The sequence below is a fragment of the Anomaloglossus baeobatrachus genome, chromosome 7 (assembly GCF_048569485.1).
Source record: "Anomaloglossus baeobatrachus isolate aAnoBae1 chromosome 7, aAnoBae1.hap1, whole genome shotgun sequence".
In the NCBI taxonomy this organism is placed as follows: Eukaryota; Metazoa; Chordata; class Amphibia; order Anura; family Aromobatidae; genus Anomaloglossus; species Anomaloglossus baeobatrachus.
In genome coordinates this window covers 185,886,760-185,912,081 of record NC_134359.1, presented here as the reverse complement: position 1 = coordinate 185,912,081, position 25,322 = coordinate 185,886,760, and the positions used below count along the sequence as shown (strand labels likewise).

The following is a 25,322-nucleotide window of genomic DNA, read 5'->3' as shown; positions in this document are numbered from 1 at the left end:
CTGTACTGTATACACTGTACTGGAGTGTGCCGCATCCGCCAAACCAGCGAAAAGCCGTTAGTCTGCAAGAGGAACCCCGATTTCACACAATCTCTTATTGCCAGCTGCAGCGTGTGAACAACACAGCGCATGTGATGAATATGAAAGTGTTTTGAAGCAGCTTCAATAAAATCATCTAATTCTAAAGTATCATTTTGCTGTTCTTCTGTTGTAATATCTGTTTGTTCCTCAGTTACATGAACAGCGCTGTGGCCTTTCAGCTCACACATACTGAATCCTAAATTTTCTTCTAGCTGTTGTTCATTACTCTCATTCATCAGTTTAATTGTACTTATCATGTTTGAAGCATTGTCTGTTACAATAGCAAGAACCTGTTCTTTTTTGAGTTCGTAATCTTGCATAACTTTTTCCACTAAAGGCCACGTCACACTAAGCAACATTGCTGCTCAGGCACGACTTGCTTGTGATGTCGCTGTGTGTGACATCCAGCAACAACCTGGCCCCTGCTGTGAGGTCGTTGGTTGTTGCTGAATGTCCTGGACCATGTTTTAGTTGTTGCTGTCCCGCTGTGAAGCACAGATCGCTGTGTGTGACAGCGACAGAGCAACAACTGAATGTGCAGTGAGCAGGAGCCGGCTTCTGCGGACGCTGGTAACCAATGTAAATATCGGGTAACCAAGAAGCCCTTTCCTTGGTTACCCGATATTTACCTTCGTTACCAGCGTCCGCCGCTCTCAGCTGTCAGTGCCGGCTCCTGCTCTGTGTGCACACAGCCAGACTACGCATCGGGTAATTAACCTGATGTGTACTCTGGCTAGGTGTGCAGGGAGCCAGCGCTAAGCGGTGTGCGCTGGTAACCAAGGTAAATATCGGGTTGGTTACCCGATATTTACCTTAGTTACCAAGCGCAGCATCGCTTCCACACGTCGCTGGGGGCTGGTCACTGGTTGCTGGTCAGATCTGCCTGTGTGACAGCTCACCAGCAACCCGTGTAGCGACGCTCCAGCGATCCCTGCCAGGTCAGGTTGCTGGTGGGAATCGCTGGAGCGTCGCTTAGTGTGACATCTCACCAGCAACCTCCTAGCAACTTACCAGCGATCCCTATCGGGTTGTATCGTTGTTGGGATCGCAGGTAAGTTGTTTAGTGTGACTGGGCCTTAAGGCCTGGAGACACTGGCTGGTGTGATGAGCTTTTGTATCTTTTACTACCAGTGTCTTGGTAATTTCTTTCTTGTCACAAACATATCGAATATTGATGGCAAAATAGTTCAGTGAAATGCAGTGACTCCAGGCACTCAGCAAAGGCAATGGGTTTCAAGATATGACATTCAGACACAGCGTTTTGTGAGGATCCGTTTTTGGGCTCAAAAACAGATCCTCACAGAGAATGAGCAGTCAGCTTGTGTGGCGTTTTTCTAATCTGCTTTTGCTATTGACAACATTATCTATGAGCTCAAAAACCTTTCAGGTGATGCTGTTTTTTAAAAAGCTGATCTGCTTTTGCAGCTGACAAATGTATCCTTAAAAACGCAGCAAAAACGCTGTGTGTGAATGCAGCCTTAGATCAGGAATAGAACAGACACTTCTAGGACATTTCATAACTTTTCCAAATTCCTATGAAAAAATATTCAGCACATTCTGCATTGCACTGCTGACCCCAATTTATTATATATTTTAGAAGTTGGAGTCGGTCCATTTTATACCAACTCCACCAAAATGAACTCCGACTCCACAGCCCTGGCTTCTGTCACCACCCTAACATGAATCCTCATTATTAGGGTTCGGCACTGGTGTCACTCACTGCTTCTCTCTAATCCCTGACCACGTGTTCTTTCACAGAAGGTTCCGTGTTGACTGAGATGGGAGCAGTGTTCCTCGGCCTGTCTAACCAGGCTGCCAACCAACAGATGAATGAGAAAAACATTTGGGTGAAATTATTCTTAAAGGTAATCTGTCATCAGGTTTTTGCTACCCCATCTAAAAGCAGCATAATGTATAGTCCGAGAACCTGATTCAAGTGACCTGTCACTTACTGGGCTGCTTGATATCATTTTGATACAATCTGTGTTTTATCTGCTGCTGTTTTCTTAATTTTGAGCTCTGTATAGTCCTGCCCACACTACTGATTGGCAGCTTTCTGCCTATGCACACTGTACACAGAAAGCTGCCATTCAGTAGTGAGGATGGGGTTATACAGAGCTCATGAATATGCTTGACTACCTGGCAAAAGGTTTACTAGTATTTTTGTGATCTCCTGTTGATAAAACAGTGATTTGATCAAAACTATAGCAAACAGCCCAGTATCTGACACATCACTAGAATTGAGGTATTTGTCCTTACATTATGCTGCTCTTAGATTAAGTGGTAAAAACCTGGTGACACAATCCTTGTTCTCGATAGCACCTAGTCCAGTGAATAAAAGATATGCACTGCCAAAAACAATGATATTCATTGTGCACAAAGCTATATTATTAGCAATCTTTCTGTATGTACAGAAGTGCGATCGGTATGATAAACAGGAAATAACCGACAATCTGCCGCCAGGTAATTGTAAATTCTTACTTGCACTAGTTATTAAAGAAGCACTCCCATTTTAGCTTTTTTTAGTTTGTTAAATGTGTGTATGTAATGTAGTGTCCATTGTCCAGTGCTGTTCTGCACTGCTTCTCAATCACGCCAGTGTAGTTGTGACTATCTGGCTTGCTCTGTGCTCTTGCCGGAAGTCCTTTTTTTTTTTTTTTTTTATGCCCCCTTCACACGTGCGTATAAAACACATACATGGATAAAATTGCCATTCGTTTTTTCTGGTATAAAGAATGCATTTACCAAAGCCTATCCTGTACTTTGCACTGTTAAAGGGAATCTGTCACCAGGATTTAACAATCTAAGCTGAGGACAGCTTGCTGCGAGGGTTAAAAATAAAGTAAAAACAAATGTTTCTCTTATCTGCGTGGAAGCTATTGTTTACTGATTCTAAAGGGTGTGACTCTTCTGCATGTGCAGAGCAGTCCGCTATGCCCTGTGCTGACACACCACACAATGCACAATCTGAGAGCCTGGTGTGGGCGGGGACAGCTCCCAGCTCTGCTACACTCCATTCTGAGATAAAGTCAGGATGGCTGCACACAGTGATCTAAGATAAACGTGCTTAGTTTCAGAATCTCTCTGCCTACATTATGCTGCTGTCTGATGCAGTGGCAAAAACCTGGTGACAGATTCCCTTTACACATGTACAGCACACAAATACCATCCGTGAGCTGTATGTGTTTCACTCTGAGCCATAAACTTGTAATGGCCATGGTTATCCATGCTGCCGGAAAAAAACAGACATATCTCTGTCGCTCACACGGTCCGTGGAGAAAACCTGGACATGCGAGTAGCCCCATAGGTTATAATTGGTGTTATCCATGTAAAAAACTGATAGCACATGTACTGGAGACGCGTTCATGTGAAGTGGATTTGCAAAGTAAGTCTACGGAGCCTCGTTCTGACGCTCTATAGCGTAAATGCCACTGCAGGTTACACTGAGCGCAGTGTGTGACCTGGAGAGTCTGCAGAGCAGTGACCTCACTCAGAAGAGCAGAAGCACGGGCTGGACTCCAGGGAGCAGCGTAGGGGAGTGTATTAACATACATGCACACAAATAATTGATACATTTAACTTTATGGGAATTCTTGTTTAAGACACAATAGCTTGTCATTTCCTGGAGCTAACTTTCCAGTTTTACTAGGGAGCACTCGCTGATGATTCAGTTGTTGTGCTGGAGGCCAAGATAAAGCCATGCAGCAGCACGTGGCACAGACTCTGCAGGCTCTGGAGGTTTTCCTAGTGAAACTGAGGTCATAAAATGTGATCTGGCCCCAGCCTGAATGACAGCAGGAAGTCAGCTACATTGGTTGGCGCTTTTCTATTGACTGTTGTTTTGGGGTTTTTTTCCTCTTTGCAACAAACTTGATCGCACTAATAGTTCCCACAACAAAACAGAAAAATTCCAATATGTCTGGAAGTAGAACTAATTGCGAATTTTAGGCCTAAGCCACACAGCATAAAATTCGGAACAAGTGGTATGTGATAAAACATCGCATTCTACTCGGCCCCATATTAGCCTGTGTGTCAGCACCCATGAGCGATTATTTTCTCAGCCCTAATCGGACCGAGAAAACAATCGCAGCATGCTGAGGGTGTAATGCGATCCTGGTTTCTCTCGCACACATTTAAGTCTATGGGGTGAGAGAAAAATCGCACTGCACTCGCAGTACACCGGTGTACCGCAAGTGCAGGGCGAGAATGGCGAGAATGGCAATAGCCAGCTACGGAGGAGAGAGGGAGAGAAATCACTGGCTCCCCTCTGCAGCGCCAGCTCGCCCCTCCGCAGCACCGGCCCGTCCCCCGCAGCTGAGGTCCGATCGCATGAACGTAACACTATTTTCTGATCTCACTGCAGAGCCATATAACTACTGACACATTCCTGGGGTCTGCACAGCAGTGGTGCTTGGAAAGGATAGCTGAACAGTTTGTAATGTAACAGCTGCACTGCCCCTCCCCCACACTGACTCATGCAGGAGGTTAGACCAGAAGATCAGAGCTGCATCATTACATCTCACTGAAAAATCTTCTCTAAGCTATGGTGGAGGCGTGTTCTTTCTGTTGTGTTGCTGCCTGCGAGTGATTGGTCAGCATCCTACAGCGGGAAGAAGTACATGCCCCTATCTGCTAAGGCCCACTGGGACTTGGAGATAAAGGGAACCTGTCCTCAGTGACCAGTGTTCAAGACCTTTTGTTCGAAACGCGTATGTTTCTCTTTTTGCATCACCCCCTACCTTATATTTGCAATGTTGTCTGACACATCCTAACTATTGTTAAGTTAGTTTCAAAAGGATTTTTTCAAAATAAAGCTGAAAGATTTTTTATTAACACCCTGGTAAATGTGCGTTGGATCCATTTTTGTATCATTCAGGTCTCCATTTGCTGCGCAGCAGGATTCCTGTACTCTTATCCTGGATTGGAACTACGCCTCAGGGGTGAGCTAATTTTCATTTTCTGGACACTTTGATCTAACCTGCTGAGGGCAGAGCAAAATACAGTAATATGCAGATGCAGAGTCCAAGACTGCCCACGCATGTGCACTACAATACTTAGATCTGCCCTCAGTCGGGCATGTGCAGGAGCGCTGTGGAGGCCTCTGTGAGAATGACGTAGGATGCGGCATGCACACAGGGCTGGGCAGGAGGAAGGCGATCCCACAAGATGGAGGAGGCACTGCACAAACACCAGTGAAGTCCATTGCATCGGAACACCCCCCCCCCCCCCTTTCCTCTCGGTAAGTATAATAAAGGTGGCTTTTATGTTCTACAGAGTGGCCTGGGCTCTTATATACAGTATTCCGGAATGCTGTATATAAGGGCTCACAGGTGCTAGCCGCAGCTTATAAGGGAAAAACCAGGTGATAGATTCCCTTTAAATGCTTAGTACTTTGGTAATATCTCTTCAATGGAAATTTGGAAAAATATGTTATTTCACTCTGCAGCCTCTTTTACATCATGTGTGCAGTTCAACATGACAGATTTGGTGAAAATTCTTCTTTAACTACAATGCAGATATTTCAAATACCTTAGGGCTCATGCGCACGTAACTGCTGAATATTCTGCAGCAATTTGACAGCACATGTGCGCTTCAAATCGCTGCAGAAACACTGCACAATGAATGCAGTCTTTTGCAGAAAAAAGCCGATTTCATGCGCTCTGGCTGCAGCCCCGACCATAGACAGAGTTGGAGCTGCATCCAGAACGCACAAATAATTGACATGCTGCTTTTATGAACGCACGGATTTGGGTCAAAATTTTAGCACCCAAATCGCTGCGTTCAAAAAAAGCAAAGTGCGCACGTATCATGCACAAGCTACATAGATTGTGCTGGGGACGCAGTACACATGCATTTACGCTGCAGTGCTATACGCAGCGTAAATACATGCAATTACGCAACGTGCGCATGAGCCCTTACGGCGGCTTTGCACGTTGCGACATCGCACGTGCGATGTCTGTGGGGTCAAATCGAAAGTGACGCACATCCGGCGTCACTTTCGACATCGTACTGTGTAAATGCTAGATGATACGATGAACGAGCGCAAAAACGTCGTTATTGTATCATCGTTGCATTCACCGACATTTCCATAATGCCGGTGCCGCGACAGGTACGATGCAGTTCCTCGTTCCTGCGGCAGCACACATCACTGTGTATGAAGCCGCTGGAGCGAGGAACATCTCCTTACCTGCTGCCGGCGGCTATGCGGAAGGAAGAAGGTGGGCGGGATGTTTACATCCTGCTAATCTCCGCCGCTATTGGCCGCCTGCCGTGTGACGTCGCTATGACGCCGCACGACCCGCCCCCTTGTGAAGGAGGCGGGTCGCCGGCCAGAGCGACGGTCGCAGGGCAGGTGAGTGCTTGTGAAGCTGGCGTAGCGATAATTTTCGCTACGCCAGCTTTCACAAGATATTGTACCTGCGACGGGGGCGGGGACTATAGCGTGCGACATCGCAGCATCGGCTTGCGATGTCGCAACGTGCAAAGCCCGCCTTACACTACAATTCAAAAGTTTGGGGTCACCCAGACAATTTCGTCTTTTTCATGAAAAATCATACTTTTATTTACCAAATGAGTTGCATAATGAATAGAAAATATAGTCCAAACATTGACTAGGTTAGAAATAATGATTTTTACCTGAAATAAAATTTTTCTCCTTCAAACTTTGCTTTCGTCACTAAATGCTCCTTTGCAGCAATTCCAGCTTTGCAGACCTTTGGCATTCTAGCTGTTAATTTGATGAGGTAATCTGGAGATATTTCACCCCATGCTTCCAGAAGCCCCTCCCACAAGTAGGATTGGCTTGATAGGCACTTTTTGCGCACCATACGGTCAAGCTGCTCCCACAACAGCTCAATAGGGTTGAGATCTGGTGACAAAGCTGGCCACTCCAGTACAGATAGAATACCAGCTGCCTGCTTCTTCCCTAAATAGTTCATGCATAATTTGGAGGTGTGCTTTGGGTCATTGTCCTGTTGTAGGATGAAATTGGCTCTAATAAAGTGCTGTCCACAGGGTATGGCAAAATGGAGTGATGGCCTTCCTTATTCAAAATCCTTTTTACCTTGTACAAATCTCCCACTTTACCAGCATCAAAGCAACCCCAGACCATCACATTACCTCCACCATGTTTGACAGATGGCGTCAGGCACTCTTCCAGCATCTTTTCAGTAGTTCTGTGTCTCACTAATGTTCTGTGATCCAAACACCTCAAACTTTGATTCGTCTGTGCTTAACTTATTTCCAATCTTCCTCTGTCCAATGAAGCTGCCAGGTGAGGACCTGTGAGGTGTCTGTTTCTCAAACTAGAGACTGTAATGTACTTGTCTTGTTGCTCAGTTGTGCAGCGCGGCCTCCCACTTCTCTTTCTACTCTGGTTAGAGCCTGTTTGTGCTCTTCTCTGAAGGGAGTGGTACACACTGTTGTCGGTGTCATGGCAGTTTCTCGCATGGAATATACTTCATTTCTAAGAACAAGAATAGACTGTCGAGTTTACATGAAAGTTCTCTTTCTGGCGATTTTGAGAGTTTAATGGAACCAATAAATGTAATGCTCCAGATTCTCAGCTGGCTCAAATGAAGGTCCGTTTTATAGCTTCTCCAATCAGCAAAACTGTTTTCAGCTGTGCTAAAATACTTGCACAAGGGTTTTCAAGGAATTTCTAAACATCCATTAACTTTCTAATACAGTTAGCAAACACAATGCACCATTAGAACACTGGAGTGCTGGTTGTTGGAAATCTTTGGCTTCTATACACCTATGTAGATATTGCATTAAAAAACAGACGTTTGAAGCTAGAATAGTCAGTTACCACATTAACAATGTATAGTGTATTTCTGTTTAATTTAATGTTGGCTGCATTGAAAAAAAATGTGCTTTTCTTTGAAAAATAAGGAAATATCTAAGTGACCCCAAACTTTTGAACTGTAGTGTATGTAAAAGTAGCAACAAATCCAGCTCCCCATCTCTGCATCCACTCTCTGCTCAGAGCCCGGACAAAAGCCCCGCCATGGCCCAACAACCGAACAAGTAACACAGGAAAGTTCAGCTCAAATCAACAGCTTCTTCTTTACTTCTTGAGAATTTCAAGTACACGGGACATCAAAATTTTCCCAAGGAAGCCGCTATAATGGCATATGCATCAACGCGTCTCTGGTGTGTTTCCACCCTTAATTCTGATGATCATAGCTGCTTCCTTATGAAAATTTTGATGTCTTGTGTACTTGAAATTCTCAAGAAGTAAAGAAACTGTTCATATGAGCTGGACTTTTCTGTGTTTGCTGGCTCAATGGAAAAGGGCACAATTGCCAGCACCAGTTTCCAAGGAACATTAGCTGCCTAACTTGAGTGGTCCGGCCCAGTAGTGGCTGCACATGTATGCATGGCTCCTGTTCATAATGGGGCTAAGGCAGGGATCGATGATCCATGTTTGAACAGATTTCAGAGAATCTTCATAGATCTCATTTAGGTATCATAGTGTCTCATTTCCACCAGTGGTACAAGGAGGTTTGATCACAAGATGCGTGTTCTTGGTCATCAAAATCCCAGACACTCTCTTTGTTGCAGTGTCCTATGTTCCTTGTGTGGAGTGTATTGGATGTATATCCCAGCTTCCATACTTGCATCACTTATTGAGAAATAACAGCAATGGAGACATTTTGTTCTTTTTTTTTTTTTTTAAACATACAATGTTACTATTATTTCTTAAAGTTCTCCTGGCCTTGAGGATGCCCTGCACAAAGTATCTCTACATCACATGAAACTTTTTAGAGAATATACTGTTTGTGGGGAAGCTTTGTAAGAAACAGAAGATTAATAGTGTCATTGTGTGGTGCTCCTCTTGACATTGCGTCTACGTGCCCTCCCCCGAGTATGGAGCATTATATAATGTCTCGTGGGTAGAGTCGTGGGATTTTTTTTCAATTGCGGTGAAGCCTTGAAGACTAAGGAAACATAGTTACTAATGCAGCAGGTATGTCTTCCAGTTTGGTAAGCGACACCTGGTGTCTGGTTCATATTTGTTTTGTTCTTCGCTTTCTCCTGCTATGTAAAGTGTGGGCTTTTTTATTTGAATTAGGATCGGCGTTTTGGTTTTGGAGGCTTATTCTTGTAAAGGCGTTCTAGTTATACCGCGTTGAAAGAATTGTTATACTGAAATACCGTTTTTTGGGGCTTTTTTCCAACACACTTCTATTTTAGAAGATTGGAGTAGTTTCAAAGTGTTACTTGCAGATAAAGTTAGAAATGACCCATTCTAGCAGCTATAGTTAGATTTCAATGCCATGATTGTGGCTGGTGCATTATTAATAAAAATAACAATACTACAAATATTATTTATTCTTATTTGTGATGGAAGGGCGAGCACTACAAGCCCACATGCGTCTGCTGCCCTAGTGGTGTTTGAACTCTTGAAACTCCAAGATCATGATCAGCGAGCCTCATTGTCGCTGCCATAATGAAGAAAATGTCTATGTAGCATTGATTGTGTAAGGTAAGCTGGCCATACACATTAGCTGTTGGTCGGCCTATCGTTCGGTTGACAGCCAACTCTCCCATACACACTCAGCCGAGCACTCGTAAGTTATGAGAAGCCATCGACAGACATCTCAGCTGGTCGCTTGTCTCCGGAAGAACAAAGCAATGTGTAGTCTGAAATCAGGCCTGCCCGATCATCATCTCACCTGACTGGCAGTTGGCTGGTGCCTCCATAACCATAAGATTGTCAACCCAATTCGTTGATATGGGCGAGTTTGGCTGAAATGAGTCTGTATACTGCAGCCTTTAGACTTGGTTGATACACATTTGTTTCCATTGGAAAGCTGATATCTGTTTTAAGACTGCTATTACTGACAATCTAGTGTGACCAGAGCCTGAACGTCATTTACCTCTATTTTACATTTTTATTTTATTTGTGTAGCGCCATTAATTCCACAGCACTTCACAGACCTAATCACTGTCCCCATTGTGGCTCGTAATATAAATTCCCGATCAGTATGTATTTGGTGTGTGGGATAAAACTCATGCAAACACATTGGGGGCAGATATTGTCCTTTGTGTTGCCAGTCCATTTTAGTATTGATTTGAGGCATAACTTGACTTTTGATCATTTGATATTGTAACACTGGAGCTTAGTGGCCTTATTATGTACTGACATTCTTATTTCCCTCTGTGTTTTTTTTTTCTTCGCCAGGTACAATAGAAATGAAGGTACACGTGCACACAAAATTTTGCTTTATTTGTTTATTTACTTTTATTTTTAATCACTGCAACCATTGCCATGGCTATGTCCATGATCACGCCTCAAAAGAAAGCCATGCTCACAATCACAATGATTACCAGATCTCCGAAAAGCCATATCTCCAGAATGGAGCTGCAGAGCTGACCACAACCAAGTCTTTATTGCCTGAGGCAGAGCATGAGCAAAAATATTTTATTGAAAAACTATTCCATCGGTATGGGGAAAATGGAAGATTGTCGTATTATGGGCTGGAAAAACTTTTAACCAGCTTGGGACTTGGTGAGGTGAAAGTAGTTGAAATAGGTCATGAGGACATTGGCCATGATCCTGTGTCACATCTGGATGCTTTAGATGTTCAAGAAGGAAAGCATTTACATGTACACGATCATATAGAATCCCATCTCCACACAAAGGATAAAAATGAATCAAAAACTATTTCCACAAAAGAGTTTAACAAGTGCAACGAGAAAAAGGCATCTGTGCACCCGGAGGGTAAGACCCCCCACAAGAATCACCTGCATCATCATCATGTTCATAATGGCACATACCATTCCCATAACAATAGCCATCACAACCACAGTGCTGCTGTCAGCCAGGCATCTCTGGAAGGACACACAAATGAACCATTGACTGGGACAAATACAACAGAAAAGAAACCTCAAAAGCAGAAAAAGAGACCAAAAGGAGCAAAAACCAGCGACGCTGCTGTAGGCTCACAGTTACATTCTGAGCAAGCTCAAGATGAAATCAAGCGCAGCTACAAACCGGACCGTAACTTGGCTACGACACTTAGTCCTGTCAATGTGGATGAGGATCATCTGGAGTCCGAGGAACACAAGCAGGGGCCGGAACATCTGCAGCGAAACACCCGGAAAAGAGAGGCGCCTAATGACCAGACCACTATAAAAAGCCACGACGAGCATGATAACGAAGTGCACGAGCATGACGAGGTCAGTGGAGTGTTGTTTTTCCTATAATGTAGGAGATTATATATAATATATGTGTGTGTATCTCACTTATTGGCTATTTGCCTATAACTGTCTGAAGCTTGCAGTAATTAAAGGGGTTGGCTGCTAGTTGGACAACCTCTTTTTTTTGCTGCCTTGCTGTGTACCAATGCTGTCCTGATGATGGGCATCCTGGGGCTCACATAATCTTGTGAGACTGCAGCCAATGTCACGAGTGCTGAGAACCCAGCGTTGTCTCGTGTTGTGGATTGTGGATATTTTTCTTTTTTTCTTAAATCTGCTGATTTGCCACATTTAATAAACCTTTTTCTAAATAATGGGCAACCCCTTTAACTTCTGCCGCAATGCAGCCGGTTTCACATGACAGCCATTTTCCATGTATCAGGAGCCTTATTTACAGCATCCACTAGTGCAACACTCAGCGCCCCCACTATTTTCTGGCTCAGAGATATAGATACTGTACATAGACATAATTTTATGGGGTTTTTTCTGTCTAGGATTAATGGGCTTTCAGAAGACACCTTTGAAAATGTGTTTTTGATCAACTCTTTTCTCAGTGTATCTGAGGGAAATGGCCACCATTTGATCCCACCATGTAGATGGGGTGTGCATGTATTGTATTGGTGATGTATTTCTTTTTCCTTCCAGTGTTTAAATGTTACTCAGCTCCTCAGTTATTACGGGTTGAATGTCCACTCTCCGATTTCCCCGGACCAGTTTGCGTACCTCTGCCCTGCCCTGTTGTATCAGATTGACAGTAGGTTTTGTATCAAGCACTTTACTGATGTGGAAGTGAAGTCTTCTGAAGTAAATGAAGCCCTGTCTGGTAAGTAATCCCTGGCTGTGGAGACTCTCGTCTGCTTTTATTTACAAAGATTCAGAAAGGTTGAAGTCTAAGACTCTGTGTGCACGTGTGTGTATTTGCATGCAGTTACGCTGCGTTCTGCACTGCAGCGTAACTGCATGCGTCCTGCGTCCCCAGCACAATCTATGAAGATTATGCAGGAGAGGTGCGCACATGGCGTATTAGAGCGCAGGGATTTGCATGCTGCCAAATCGCTGCGTTCTAAAAAGCAATGTCACTTCTTTCGTGCGCTTTTGCATGCTGTCTCCATTCTGTCTATACAGGTAGAAGAAAAGACCGGGTTTATGCCGCGCTGAAAACCACTGATGCGTGTAAATTAAAAGATTTCCTTTTTATTGGATAGTTCCTACGCGTTTCAGAGACATCCGTCTCCTTCCTCAGGAAAAGAAATCATATTACAGCAAGGCCGCTTGGACCTATATATAAGGAGCAAACAGCCATGTATGCATTAAGGACTGCCTGTATGACTCAGAGCTGATGACTCAGAGCCACATGGTAAAAAAAAAAAAAAAAAAAAAGGGAGAAGAAGAAGAAAAAAAAAAAAAAAAAAAGGGGGAGATGGAACGATCGTGAATAACAGAAAAAAGTGTCTGATAGAGCATGATCCCAAGAAACATGGATAATTCCAACAAAGGGAGTACTGAAGAAATAAAAAATAAATAAATAAATGAATGAATAAAGACATGAAAACACTTGTTCCTCGTGTTATTTAATAAAGTCAGGGGGGGAAGAAATGTGAGGGATGTGTTCAAGATGGTGTGCGAACCTATGAAGTATAGGTTAATTTATTAGTGTTTAGTCCTCTACTCTACATGGGGATACAGAGATTTAGAGTGAAAAATCAAAACAATGTGTAAAAAAGTATATATATATATATATATATATATTGAACTATATATGGGGATACAGCGATCGTGAGTGAATATCCAGAGGGACGTGAAAAAAATCTTTTTAAATTTATTTATTTATAAATAAAACTATAAAGAATGAGGAACTGCAAGGGCACTGCGATTGAAAATTATTTTGATTAAAAATGTTTATAATGTCCGACAATGACAAAAAGAGCGGGCTCAGTGAGGAGACCACTAAAAAAGAGGGGGTTGGGGACATTTATATAAAAATGACGTCCAGGGATTTTTACTTTCTAATGCTTAGTATGCATTCTATTTTTGAAAAGGAGACATGCTCCGGTAATAAGTGAGTGAGTGGAAAAAAAAAAAACAAAAAAAAAAACTAGGGCACTTGCACAATAGAGGTGATACAAGTTCAAGGAAACGAGGGGTGACACCAGAGTTCACTACAGTGCAAGCCAGATACAATGCGCTTGCGCTAGACAAGCAGACAGGGAGGTTTTGTCAATCTAGCGGCAATGAGTGCAAAGAGTGCAGAGAGACAGCAAAAAAAAAAAAAAAAAGTTTACCAAATGCATGTAGCAGTCATTTGCATGAAGAGTAAGAGTATTAACGAGAGATGGAGGAACATAGGGGACTAATACAGAAACGCAATAGAAATAAATAATAAATGGTAAAACAATAAGACTATACTTATTGTAGATATATATAGGACAGTGTCAATATAAAAGTACATACAATAAAACAGAATAAATGGGTAAAAAGTTTGTTAGCACTAGATATAAAAACAACGGCCAAGCCACTATATAAAACCAGATGAAAGGGTACTTCATAACTGATAGGGGATAAAACGAATTAATAAAACAAGTCAGTGACCTCATTTAGACCAAAGGGTTTTAATGTATTTAGTTTGTTGATCCAAAAGGTCTCCTTTCTGCTCAGGGTTTCCATTCTATTGGGGGCATTTGGGGCTATCTGCTCTATTGGTGTAATATTAAAAACCATCCCCTTATTGTGTTTCAGAGCGCAATGCTTAGAGAGTCCGTGGAGCATATAGCCTATCTTCACATTGTGCCTATGTGAATTTAGCCTATTGTGGAGGGCCTGACTCGTCCTTCCTACATATTGTTTTCCGCACACACAGTCTACTAAATATATAACAAAGTCCGACTGGCATGTTAAACGACTTCTGATGGGGACATTTTCTGAGCCCCCCTGAGAGCAGAAAGTGGTCCTTTTGTGGCAAATACTTTTACAACAGAGACAATTTTTGAGACCGCATCTATAGGAGCCAATTATGGTAGCTATTTTTTTCATCAGCAGAGGTGCTTTTAGTCTTATTGTTTTACCATTTATTATTTATTTCTATTGCGTTTCTGTATTAGTCCCCTATGTTCCTCCATCTCTCGTTAATACTCTTACTCTTCATGCAAATGACTGCTACATGCATTTGGTAAACTTTTTTTTTTTTTTTTTGCTGTCTCTCTGCACTCTTTGCACTCATTGCCGCTAGATTGACAAAACCTCCCTGTCTGCTTGTCTAGCGCAAGCGCATTGTATCTGGCTTGCACTGTAGTGAACTCTGGTGTCACCCCTCGTTTCCTTGAACTTGTATCACCTCTATTGTGCAAGTGCCCTAGTTTTTTTTTTTTTTTTTTCCCCCTCACTCACTTATTACCGGAGCATGTCTCCTTTTCAAAAATAGAATGCATACTAAGCATTAGAAAGTAAAAATCCCTGGACGTCATTTTTATATAAATGTCCCCAACCCCCTCTTTTTTAGTGGTCTCCTCACTGAGCCCGCTCTTTTTGTCATTGTCGGACATTATAAACATTTTTAATCAAAATAATTTTCAATCGCAGTGCCCTTGCAGTTCCTCATTCTTTATAGTTTTATTTATAAATAAATTTTAAAAAGATTTTTTTTCACGTCCCTCTGGATATTCACTCACGATCGCTGTATCCCCATATATAGTTCAATATATATATATATATATATACTTTTTTACACATTGTTTTGATTTTTCACTCTAAATCTCTGTATCCCCATGTAGAGTAGAGGACTAAACACTAATAAATTCACCTATACTTCATAGGTTCGCACACCATCTTGAACACATCCCTCACATTTCTTCCCCCCCTGACTTTATTTAAAAAAACACGAGGAACAAGTGTTTTCATGTCTTTATTCATTCATTTATTTATTTATTTTTTATTTCTTCAGTACTCCCTTTGTTGGAATTATCCATGTTTCTTGGGATCATGCTCTATCAGACACTTTTTTCTGTTATTCACGATCGTTCCATCTCCCCCTTTTTTTTTTTTTTTTTTCTTCTTCTTCTCCCTTTTTTTTTTTTTTTTTTTTTTTTTTTTTTTTTTTTTTTACCATGTGGCTCTGAGTCATCAGCTCTGAGTCATACAGGCAGTCCTTAATGCATACATGGCTGTTTGCTCCTTATATATAGGTCCAAGCGGCCTTGCTGTAATATGATTTCTTTTCCTGAGGAAGGAGACGGATGTCTCTGAAACGCTTAGGAACTATCCAATAAAAAGGAAATCTTTTAATTTACACGCATCAGTGGTTTTCAGCGCGGCATAAACCCGGTCTTTTCTTCTACCTGTGTGATACAAAATTCCTCTCCCGGGGCTGCAGCTAAACCACCGGGCACTCACAGGCTATCATAAGGGGTTGTGACTGGCACAACCTCACCAGGTGAGTGCTTCTTTGTCTTGTTTGTCCACCCTCATACCGGGTAAGACCCTATTGCGCTTTTTTCCCCTTTACAGTTTTACAAACATTCTGTCTATAGGGAGAGGCAGCATCCAGAGCGCACGAGTTCTGCAGTCACCAAAGTTTCAGAACGGAGCTCTTCAGCTGCGCTCTGAAGCGGACATGCAGTGACAATACGCTGCGGTGCAGAGCGCACACACATGGGCACATAGCCTAAGGCCATGTGCACACAGAGTTTTGAGGCATTAAAAAAAAACAGTTACTCCAAAAAATCACTAAAGGAGCTTTTCAGTTAGTTTCCTGCAGTGTTTTAGAAGTCTTTTTTTGCAGTTTTCTGATTGGACCGTGCTTAGTCTGAAGCAGATTTCATCAGCAGCTGCTGCTAAGTATCAGGCACTTTTTTTGTTCCCCCGCCAATCATTTTCTGAAACCTGACAAAGGCTCAAAATACTGACTATATGAAGAGCAAAGCGGTTTTATTAAAGAAATGAATAGGAAGAGATTTTTTAAGTGATTTTTCAGGCAATTGTTGGAGCAGACTTGTAGGCACATGAGTAAATGACATACAGACAATTGTTTTTTGTTTGGTCACATCCTCAAGTGATATTTTTCTATAGTAATATGTAATCTCAGCAAAAAAAGAGTGCGCCAAGCTATGAGCGCTTAGGTGCAGCCGGGCCCTCAGGATGGGTGCACCCCTCGGTGGCCCCTGTACAGCAGGGGCCCCTATATAACCAGCACTTGGCACAATAAATCTGATTCACGAAGTACAGACAATGGCATCAGTCATGAAAAAATGGCTGGTATTATTATATAGAAGCTTAGGTGAAATTGCGGATGTAAATGACCTGCGGCCCCCAGACTCAGGGCTGCTGGTGGGCCTTTGACGCCCCAGTCCAACACGGTTTAGATGTAATCTGGAGCATAATTGTCCCATGGTACGGAGGAGGCTGAAGGGTAGGATGCTTCTAATAATCTCTTAATTTGTGTTTACTAGTGGACTGTCCATTCATTCTACTTTAATTTCCAGACAGAAATTGTACCCAGCGTTTACTATGTTCAAAGCCGACTCCAAAAAGCGTGTTCCTTACCCTCAATTACCTAAAGAAAATCAAGTGTTTGCCAAGTATAGCCGTGGAAGCGGTGTGAAATCCATTGCCCTACTTTACTCTTGGCATATGTAATTAGCCATTTCTCACAGATGAGCGCACCCTTTCAGAGGGAGTTGGTGGAAAACTAATCCGCAGAACCAATGTGTCTTGTCTGTGAGGATCACACTGATGTATAAATACAGATAATAACGGTTCCCATGAGTAGATTACCGGTATACCTTTGGTCTGATTATACACTTGTTTTCATGCTATTATCTTCCGGTTTACTGTAATGTTTTACTAAATGCCATGCTTTCTCTTTATAGCCTGGATCTGCGGCCTCATCTCCATCACTGTCATCAGTCTGTTGTCCCTGCTGGGAGTTATTCTGATACCATTCATTAACCAAGGCTGCTTCAAGTTCCTGCTCAACTTCCTTGTGGCGTTGGCGGTGGGGACCCTAAGTGGGGATGCACTTCTTCATCTCTTACCCCATGTAAACACTTTATTACAGCTAGTTGTTGAAATCTCATTCATTATGTATGTAATTACCCATTCACAAGTTTTTATTTTTGCCCTTTTGTTTTTTCTTCTGTCTTCAGGGAGTCATATTGTTTTACTCCCAGCAACAGCCGTGTGAGAGCTTGATCTTTGTATAATACCTTCATTTTACCACATAATGTACCCAAAACATGTAAAGAAAAAAAATCTAAGTGTGATGGCAAGGAGGGAATAAAAAATAGCTATTATTTTATTACAGCATTATTATTACAGTATTACTTATAATAAGAATGATGATAATGCAGAGGTTAGAATGACATCCACATGATCCTATAGGTCGTACAGGCGATACCAAACTCTGGTAGTTTTTCATGTCCTTTAATCACAGTAAAGTCATTTGTTTTGTTTTTTTTCTCTTTTAATGATGCAATACGAGACTTATTGTTTTTCTTTAATTTTTTTAATCCTTTAGCTGATGTCTTTGTTGTTATTGTGGTACAAATTACTTTAACTTGATTTTTTAGGTGGAAAAAACAGTTCTAGTTTAATGTTATATTTTAAAAACTGAATTAGCTTATTTGTGCTGCTTTTCATATTGGGAAAGGAGGACTACAGCTTTTTTTTTTTTTTTATATCCCTTGAATACTTTAAGATTTGTAAATAAAAGTGACATTTTTGTTTCTTTGTTTGCTCTCTTGAACCTGCTTGAGAGTTGCAGTGTTTTGTATTTTTCAGTATCTTCTATGAAGACCAGTATATTCCTGCTCACCATCTCCAAATACATTTAATGTTTGTTTCATATTACAATCAGGCTTCAGATGCAGATATATATTCCATATACTGTATGTCCTACAAGGTCAGCCATGGTGTAGCAAATTAGAGCTAAAAATACTATTGATAACAAGTCATATTCATTGAAGCTCCTTTCGAGCAATGTTTAGTATTTGAATCATGTTTCCAACTTGGTCCTCAGAGGTTGTATCTGGACCGCAGTTCAACTAGAAAGTGGTCAGACCATCTTGATTCCCTAATGACAATTACTTTCACACTTGACTTACTTTTAGATAAGCTCATTTTCAATATCTCACCCAAAAGCTAACATATTGTATATCACTCGGCCCATTGCTGGAGGTTTGATGTTCCTCAGCTTGTATTGACTTCCCATCTCCCACTCCGTCCTGTTTGAGTTAATGCTCGTGACACGCGTGGACGGTCTTACCTTCTGCTCCCTATACAAACAACCAGTGTAACCACTCCTCTTTCCTTTCTCTGGTTTTCAGTCACAGGGCGGACATGACCATGCATCAGAAGGATCCGGGCACAGTCATGACCATGGCAAAGATTTGGAGGAAGGCTTAAACAGTGAATTTTTGGAGAAATATGATGGTGTTATGAAAGGTCTTGTTGCCCTTGGGGGAATTTATCTGCTCTTTATAGTTGAGCATTGCCTGCGGATGTTTAAGCACTATAAGGAGAGACGGGTAGGTATTTATTCTTCTGTAATTGCATGATTTTCCCAAAACCTGATTTATTTTTGTCCCCCTCTGTCCAGGATAGTTTTAAAAGGGTTTTCCAGAAATGTTTTTAGCTTTTTTTTTTTATACTTCATGACTTTTTGTTGGTGAAAAAAAATATCCGTTTACTTGTTGTAGCCCCAGCTTTTCACTCGTGCTTTCGGTCTTTGTTGACTGGCTGCAGCGCTATTGTCACATAAGCAGTTCTGCAGCCAATCACAAGGCTCGTTGGCTTCTGCCTCTACATCAGCACAGCCGGGGAGCCATGTGACTGAACCATATTCACTATTGTTTATATTTTTTTTTAAGGGAGGACCAAGTAGGTTGAAACGGAAGCAGAAAGCAGACGAGTCTGTTGTGGGAAGAAAATTATCTGATCACAAGCTAAATCGCCGATCAGATGCAGAGTGGCTGCAACTAAAACCTTTGGCAGGTAATAATTTTTTTGGGATTTTTAAGCTAAATGGGTTTTCCAGGATTGTGAAGGTGGCCGATGTCACAGAATTTAATGTCACCATGTGTCAAGATGGGCTGCCACCTGAGGAAACTGCTCAAGATGTTTCTCAATTACACGGGTGTATATATAGAGCGGCACACAGTAGGGCGAGACGTCTGCGCAAGAGAAAAGGCATCATCCTGTCATTAGTGTGAGACTTCAGCACAATAATACAGGTGTGCAGCTGGCTGGCAACCTTCAGCAGCACATATACTAAACAGGCTTCACGCCTGCTTTATTGTGCTGGGATTCTCAGATTATCAATTGACGAGCAGTATGCCATACTCATACCTCAAGGAGCTGATGAAAAGCCAGTATGGAGCTGATTCTTCTGGCAAGTGACTAGGACTGGATGCAGTTTGAATTATGTTATGGGGTCATTTTATCCAATTTTTTTGGATAACCCTTTTAAGTTTCATGAACAGTATTTAGTATTGCATGGTACTAATGAGGGAAAACGTTAGGTTTTGTGGAAACAAGTAGCACATGGCATACATTGGAGCAATAAGCCAATTATTGGAGCCATGTGTTTTAGACTACAAATGTGAAATAGACAGAATATTGATAAATTGCATTAGTATTGGAAATTGTAGTGGACTTCTTCCTTTTATATCTTGGATTAAGGTCACTAAACAATGACCAGAAAACACTTGATTATAAACAACAAGGCATAAATCTGTGGGAATTTTTTAGTTTTTAATATTTATTTTTTTTCTGTTTATTTTTAACATGTTGATTTAAATTGTGACATTCAAAAGGGGTTTTGGGTTTTGGGGTTTTGGGTTCCTGGAGAATTGGGCCGACTTTTCAGTTGGCTACAGATTCTATGCTAGGGATGGGCTGCATCTTAATGGGGAGGGTGCAGCTCTGCTGGGGCAGAAAATGGCTAGAAGGTTGGAGGAGTGTTTAAACTAGGAATGGGGGGCGAGGGTGTTCACTTTATAGAAGGGGAATGTAGTGCAGATAGTGACCAGGGCACAAGTAATGAAATTGGGGGTGGTACGGGGGGAAGGGTTAGGACAGTTAATACAGTAAGCAGGAATACAGGTACAGAGTCATACGTAACGTGCATGTACACTAATGCCCGAAGCCTCACAAATAAGGTGGAGGAATTAGAATTAATATTGTTGGAAGAAAATTATGATATAGTGGGGATATCAGAGACATGGCTGGATGAGAGCTATGACTGGGCTGTTAATTTACAGGGTTATAGCCTATTCAGGAATGACCGTACAAATAAGCGAGGGGGAGGTGTGTGTCTATATGTAAAATCATCCTTAAAACCCATCCTGCGTGACAACATATGTGAGGGTACTGAGAATGTAGAGTCCCTATGGGTGGAGATAAGGGGGGGGAGAATGAATAATAAAATACTGATAGGGGTGTGTTATAAGACGCCGAATATTATGGAAGAGGTAGAGAATCTCCTCATAAAGCAAATTGATAAAGCAGCGAGTCTCGGAGAGGTAATTATTATGGGGGACTTTAACTATCCTGATATAAATTGGGGAACAGAAACTTGCAGTTCCAGCAAAGGAAATAGATTTTTGATAACAATGAAAGATAATTACCTTTCACAAATGGTACAGGACCCCACAAGAGGGGGAGCACTTCTAGACCTTGTACTAAAAATAGGCCAGACCGCATATCAAATATACAAGTTGGGGGTTACTTGGGGAATATTGATCACAAAATAATAAGTTTTCATGTATTCTTTAGTAAGATGTCTAGTAGAGGGGCTACAAGGACACTAAACTTCAGGAAAGCAAATTTTAAACGGTTGAGAGATGATCTTAGTGCAATAAACTGGGATGATGTACTAAGTAATAAAAGTACACAAAGCAAATGGGAGACTTTTATGAGCATCCTGAATAGGGCTTGTGCAGAAAATGTACCCTATGGGAACAAACATGCTAGAAATAGGAGGAAACCCCTATGGCTAAATAGAGCTGTAAGGGAAGCAATAAAAGAAAAACAGCCTTAAAAGAATTAAAGAGGGTAGGTAGTGATGAGGCATTATATAATTATAGAAAATTAAATAAAATATGTAAAAAGCAAATTAAGTTATCTAAGTTTGAGACAGAGACTCATGGCGAGAGAAAGTAAAAATAATCCTAAAATATTCTTTATCTACATAAACAGTAAAAAACTGAAAAGCGATAGTGTTGGCCCCCTTAAAAATAGTCTTGGTGAAATGGTGGAAGGGGATGAGGGTAAAGCCAACCTGCTGAATGACTTTTTTTTCTACGGTTTTTATACAAGAAAATGCCATGGCAGATGACATGACCAGTGATACCATAAATTCACCCTTGAATATTACCTGCTTAACCCAGCAGGAAGTACACCGCCGCCTCGAAATCACTAAGGTTGACAAATCTCCGGGCCCGGATGGCATACACCCCAGAGTACTACAGGAATTGAGTTCTGTGATAGATAGACCATTATTTTTATTCTTCTCAGATTCCTTAATAACAGGGTCGGTACCGCAGGACTGGCGCATAGCAAATGTGGTGCCAATATTCAAAAAGGGGACAAAAACTGAGCCGGGAAATTATAGGCCGGTAAGTTTAACCTCTACGGTTGGTAAAATCCTTGAGGGTTTCTTGAGAGATGCTATACTGGAGTATCTCAAGAAAAATAACCTTATGACAGAGTATCAACATGGGTTTATGAGGGATCGATCCTGTCAAACTAATTTGATCAGCTTCTATGAAGAGGTAAGTTCAAGCCTGGACCAGGGAAATGCAGTGGATGTTGTGTATATGGACTTTTCAAAAGCTTTTGATACGGTGCCACACAAAAGGTTGGTACATAAAATGAGAATAATGGGGATAGGGGAAAATATGTGTAACTGGGTTAAAAACTGGCTCAGTGATAGGAAACAAAGGGTGGTTATTAATGGTACGTACTCGGACTGGGTCTCAGTTCATAGTGGGGTACCACAGGGGTCAGTATTGGGCCCACTTCTTTTCAACATATTTATAAATGACCTTGTTGGGGGCATGCGGAGTAGAATTTCAATATTTGCAGATGATACTAAACTCTGCAGGGTAATCAATACAGAGGAGGATAATTTTATATTACAGGGAGATTTATGTAAATTGGAGGATTGGGCTGAGAAGTGGCAATTGAAGTTTAATGTAGATAAATGTAAGGTCATGCACTTGGGTAGAGGAAATAACATTTATGATTATGTACTTAATTGTAGAACACTGGGTAAAACAGACACAAAAAAAGACTTGGGTGGATGGTAAACTTCACTTTAGTGGACAGTGTCAGGCAACTGCTGCCAGGGCTAATAAAATAATGGGATGTATTAAAAGAGGTATAAGTGTTCATGAAAAAAATATAGTTCTACCTCTGTACAAGTCACTAGTGCGACCGCACTTAGAATACTGTGTACAATTCTGGTCACCGATATATAAGAAGGACATAGCTGAACTGGAGAGGGTGCAGAGAAGAGCCACCAAGATTATTAGAGGAATGGGTGGGCTGCAATACCAAGACAGGTTATTAAACTTGGGGTTATTTAGTTTGGAAAAACGAAGGCTTAGGGGGGATCTAATCACAATGTATAAATATATGAGGGGACAGTACAGAGACCTTTCCAAAGATCTTTTTACACCTAGGCCTGCGACTGGAACACGGGGGCATCCGCTACGTCTTGAGGAAAGAAGGTTTAATCATAATCACAGACGAGGATTCTTTACTGTACGAGCAGTGAGACTATGGAACTCTCTGCCGCATGATGTTGTAATGAGTGATTCACTACTAACATTTAAGCAGAGCCTGGATGCCTTTCTTGAAAAATGTAATATTACCAGTTATGTATATTAGATTTTATGACAGGGTATTGATCCAGGGAACTAGTCTGATTGCCGGATGTGGAGTCAGGAAGGACATTTTTTCCCCATTGGAGCTTGTTTGCCACATTGGGGTTTTTTTGCCTTCCTCTGGATCAACATGTTAGGCTACGGGTTGAACTAGATGGACTTAGAGTCTCCCTTCAACCTTAAAAACTATGATACTATGAAGTTGTCCAGCAAAAATCAACCAACGAACAGCTGTCTGTGGAGCAATACAAAGTATTGGCTCTTGGAAGGAGTGGAAAAAAAAGCCACAGACCTAAGGGTAAATATAACACAGCACAACCCTCCGTACTTCCGTATTTGTAAGTTGGGGTATATGTGTGAGATGCAGGATCAGGAGAAGAGCAGGACCCTTATAGGGCAGCTGATGGCTGTCCTCAATCACTGAACGTGGCATTTAAATGGTTAATTTTCCTTAGTATGCACGCCAGAACACCCATTGGCAACACACATCGCAATTTAGATTTTATTGTGCAAACGATTTAGGTAGGTGTTGTTAGAATACATTTAAAATAAAAAAAAGTGTATTCAACCTAAGGAAATAATGGCAGCATGCTGCGAGTGGACTTAAATCTGAGCAGACTTACTTATTGAAGTCTATGGGTGCAAAGAATAAATGTATTCCTCATACTACTCTGTTGTATTGGACACTGTAAATAGTCCTGTAAATGATAGTAAATGAGTAATAGCTGATGAGAAAAAAATACAGATTGCACGCTGACAGGTGGGAAAAAATCATTCTACTTTTCTGGATGAAAATCTGACTCATTCTTTTTATATGATAGTGTGAGCGTACCCATAAGATGAGGGCCCTGGGAGGCCATATCATCACTTCCAGGACTCTGTTCTTAATGACATTGGCTGTGTGTTTGGTGTCATTGTCCTGCTGCAGAATAAATCTGTAGTCACACATCTCCCTGATGGTACTACGTGGTGGATAAGTATCAGATCAGTGTCGGGCATGAGGAGGTGCATAGTACTCGGTGTCGAGAAGGACACTGAATGGCTGCTCTTCGCCATCACCGAGGAAGCTGCCTACACATAAGAGTGTAGGCACCACACAGTGTCTTTTACACGCTGACATAGCTGTTGAGTTTTTGATGCAGAAGACTCATTCAGGAAAACATCCCTTTACTGTATATATGAACTAGTGAGTAGTGTTGAGCGAACCTGGACTGTAAACGTCCGGATCTGCGCGGTTTCAGCGCTATCTCCGGGCCGGACCCGGACACTGGATTCCGGGTGCACGATCCGGAATCGGCAATTAATAAAAATGAAAAAAACAATAAATGAGCGTTTCATACTTACTGAGACTCGGTGTCATGGCGGCATACTGCTTCCGGGTCGCGCTTTCACTTCCTGTGCTGTGCACACAATCACACCGCTTTCCGTATTTTCTTTGCCCACCGGCCGTCCTCTCAGCTATGATTGGTTGGAGTCTGATGCGCCCCCCCCAGCCTGTGACAGTCTCTGCTGCGGTCATCGCTTATCACGGCTCCGTAATGGGTTGCACTCAGAGCGGGCAGTCTTCTCTATAGCTGCTCGCTCTGACATGTAGCAGAGCTGGATGTGTCGGCATGGGACATTGTGTGAATTACGCCGGAGCTGCAGGGTGTTTGGGCTTAATAAAGTGGTGAACCAAGGTGTGTTTTGTATTTTATTTCAAATAAAGGATTTTTCTGTGTGTCTGTGTTTTATTTACTGTCACTTACAGGTTTGTGTGATGCAGGTATCTGACAGACGCCTGTTCCATCACACAAAGCTAGGGTGTAGCAGCAGCCGTGCGCCACTGCTAATCCTGCTATTACCCCGACTGGCATCGCATCACGCCTCCGGGAAGAGCCGGTATCGCACATCGGTATTGTCACATCTACTAGATGCGGCAATACCGGGTGGCTGCGGGCTGAGAATATACCAGCCCCCAGCCGGCGTTATCATGGCTGGGGATGAAAACTGGGGGGACCACATGTGGGGTTTTTTTGTTTTTTTTTAATTTATTTAAAAAAAAAAAAAGGAAGCGTTTTTTTTCTACGCTGTGTATAAATTTCATCCCACATCTGCATCTCCTGGCAAAAAACAGCATTATGCAAACCGTTTCATTACCATTTTCTGACAAGA

General features: G+C 41.9%; 1 protein-coding gene across 1 annotated transcript in view; it reads left to right on the top strand.

Moving 5' to 3' along the window:
- Positions 1–25,322, top strand: part of SLC39A10 (solute carrier family 39 member 10) — a 95,543-nt gene that overhangs the window by 58,430 nt on the left and 11,791 nt on the right. The window contains exons 2-6 of the mRNA XM_075317839.1: positions 10,271–11,268; positions 11,935–12,112; positions 17,151–17,320; positions 18,606–18,806; positions 19,149–19,272. Coding sequence (XP_075173954.1) covers positions 10,282–11,268; positions 11,935–12,112; positions 17,151–17,320; positions 18,606–18,806; positions 19,149–19,272 — 1,660 coding nt within the window. The 5' untranslated portion in view covers positions 10,271–10,281. The remainder of the gene's footprint in view (positions 1–10,270; positions 11,269–11,934; positions 12,113–17,150; positions 17,321–18,605; positions 18,807–19,148; positions 19,273–25,322) is intronic.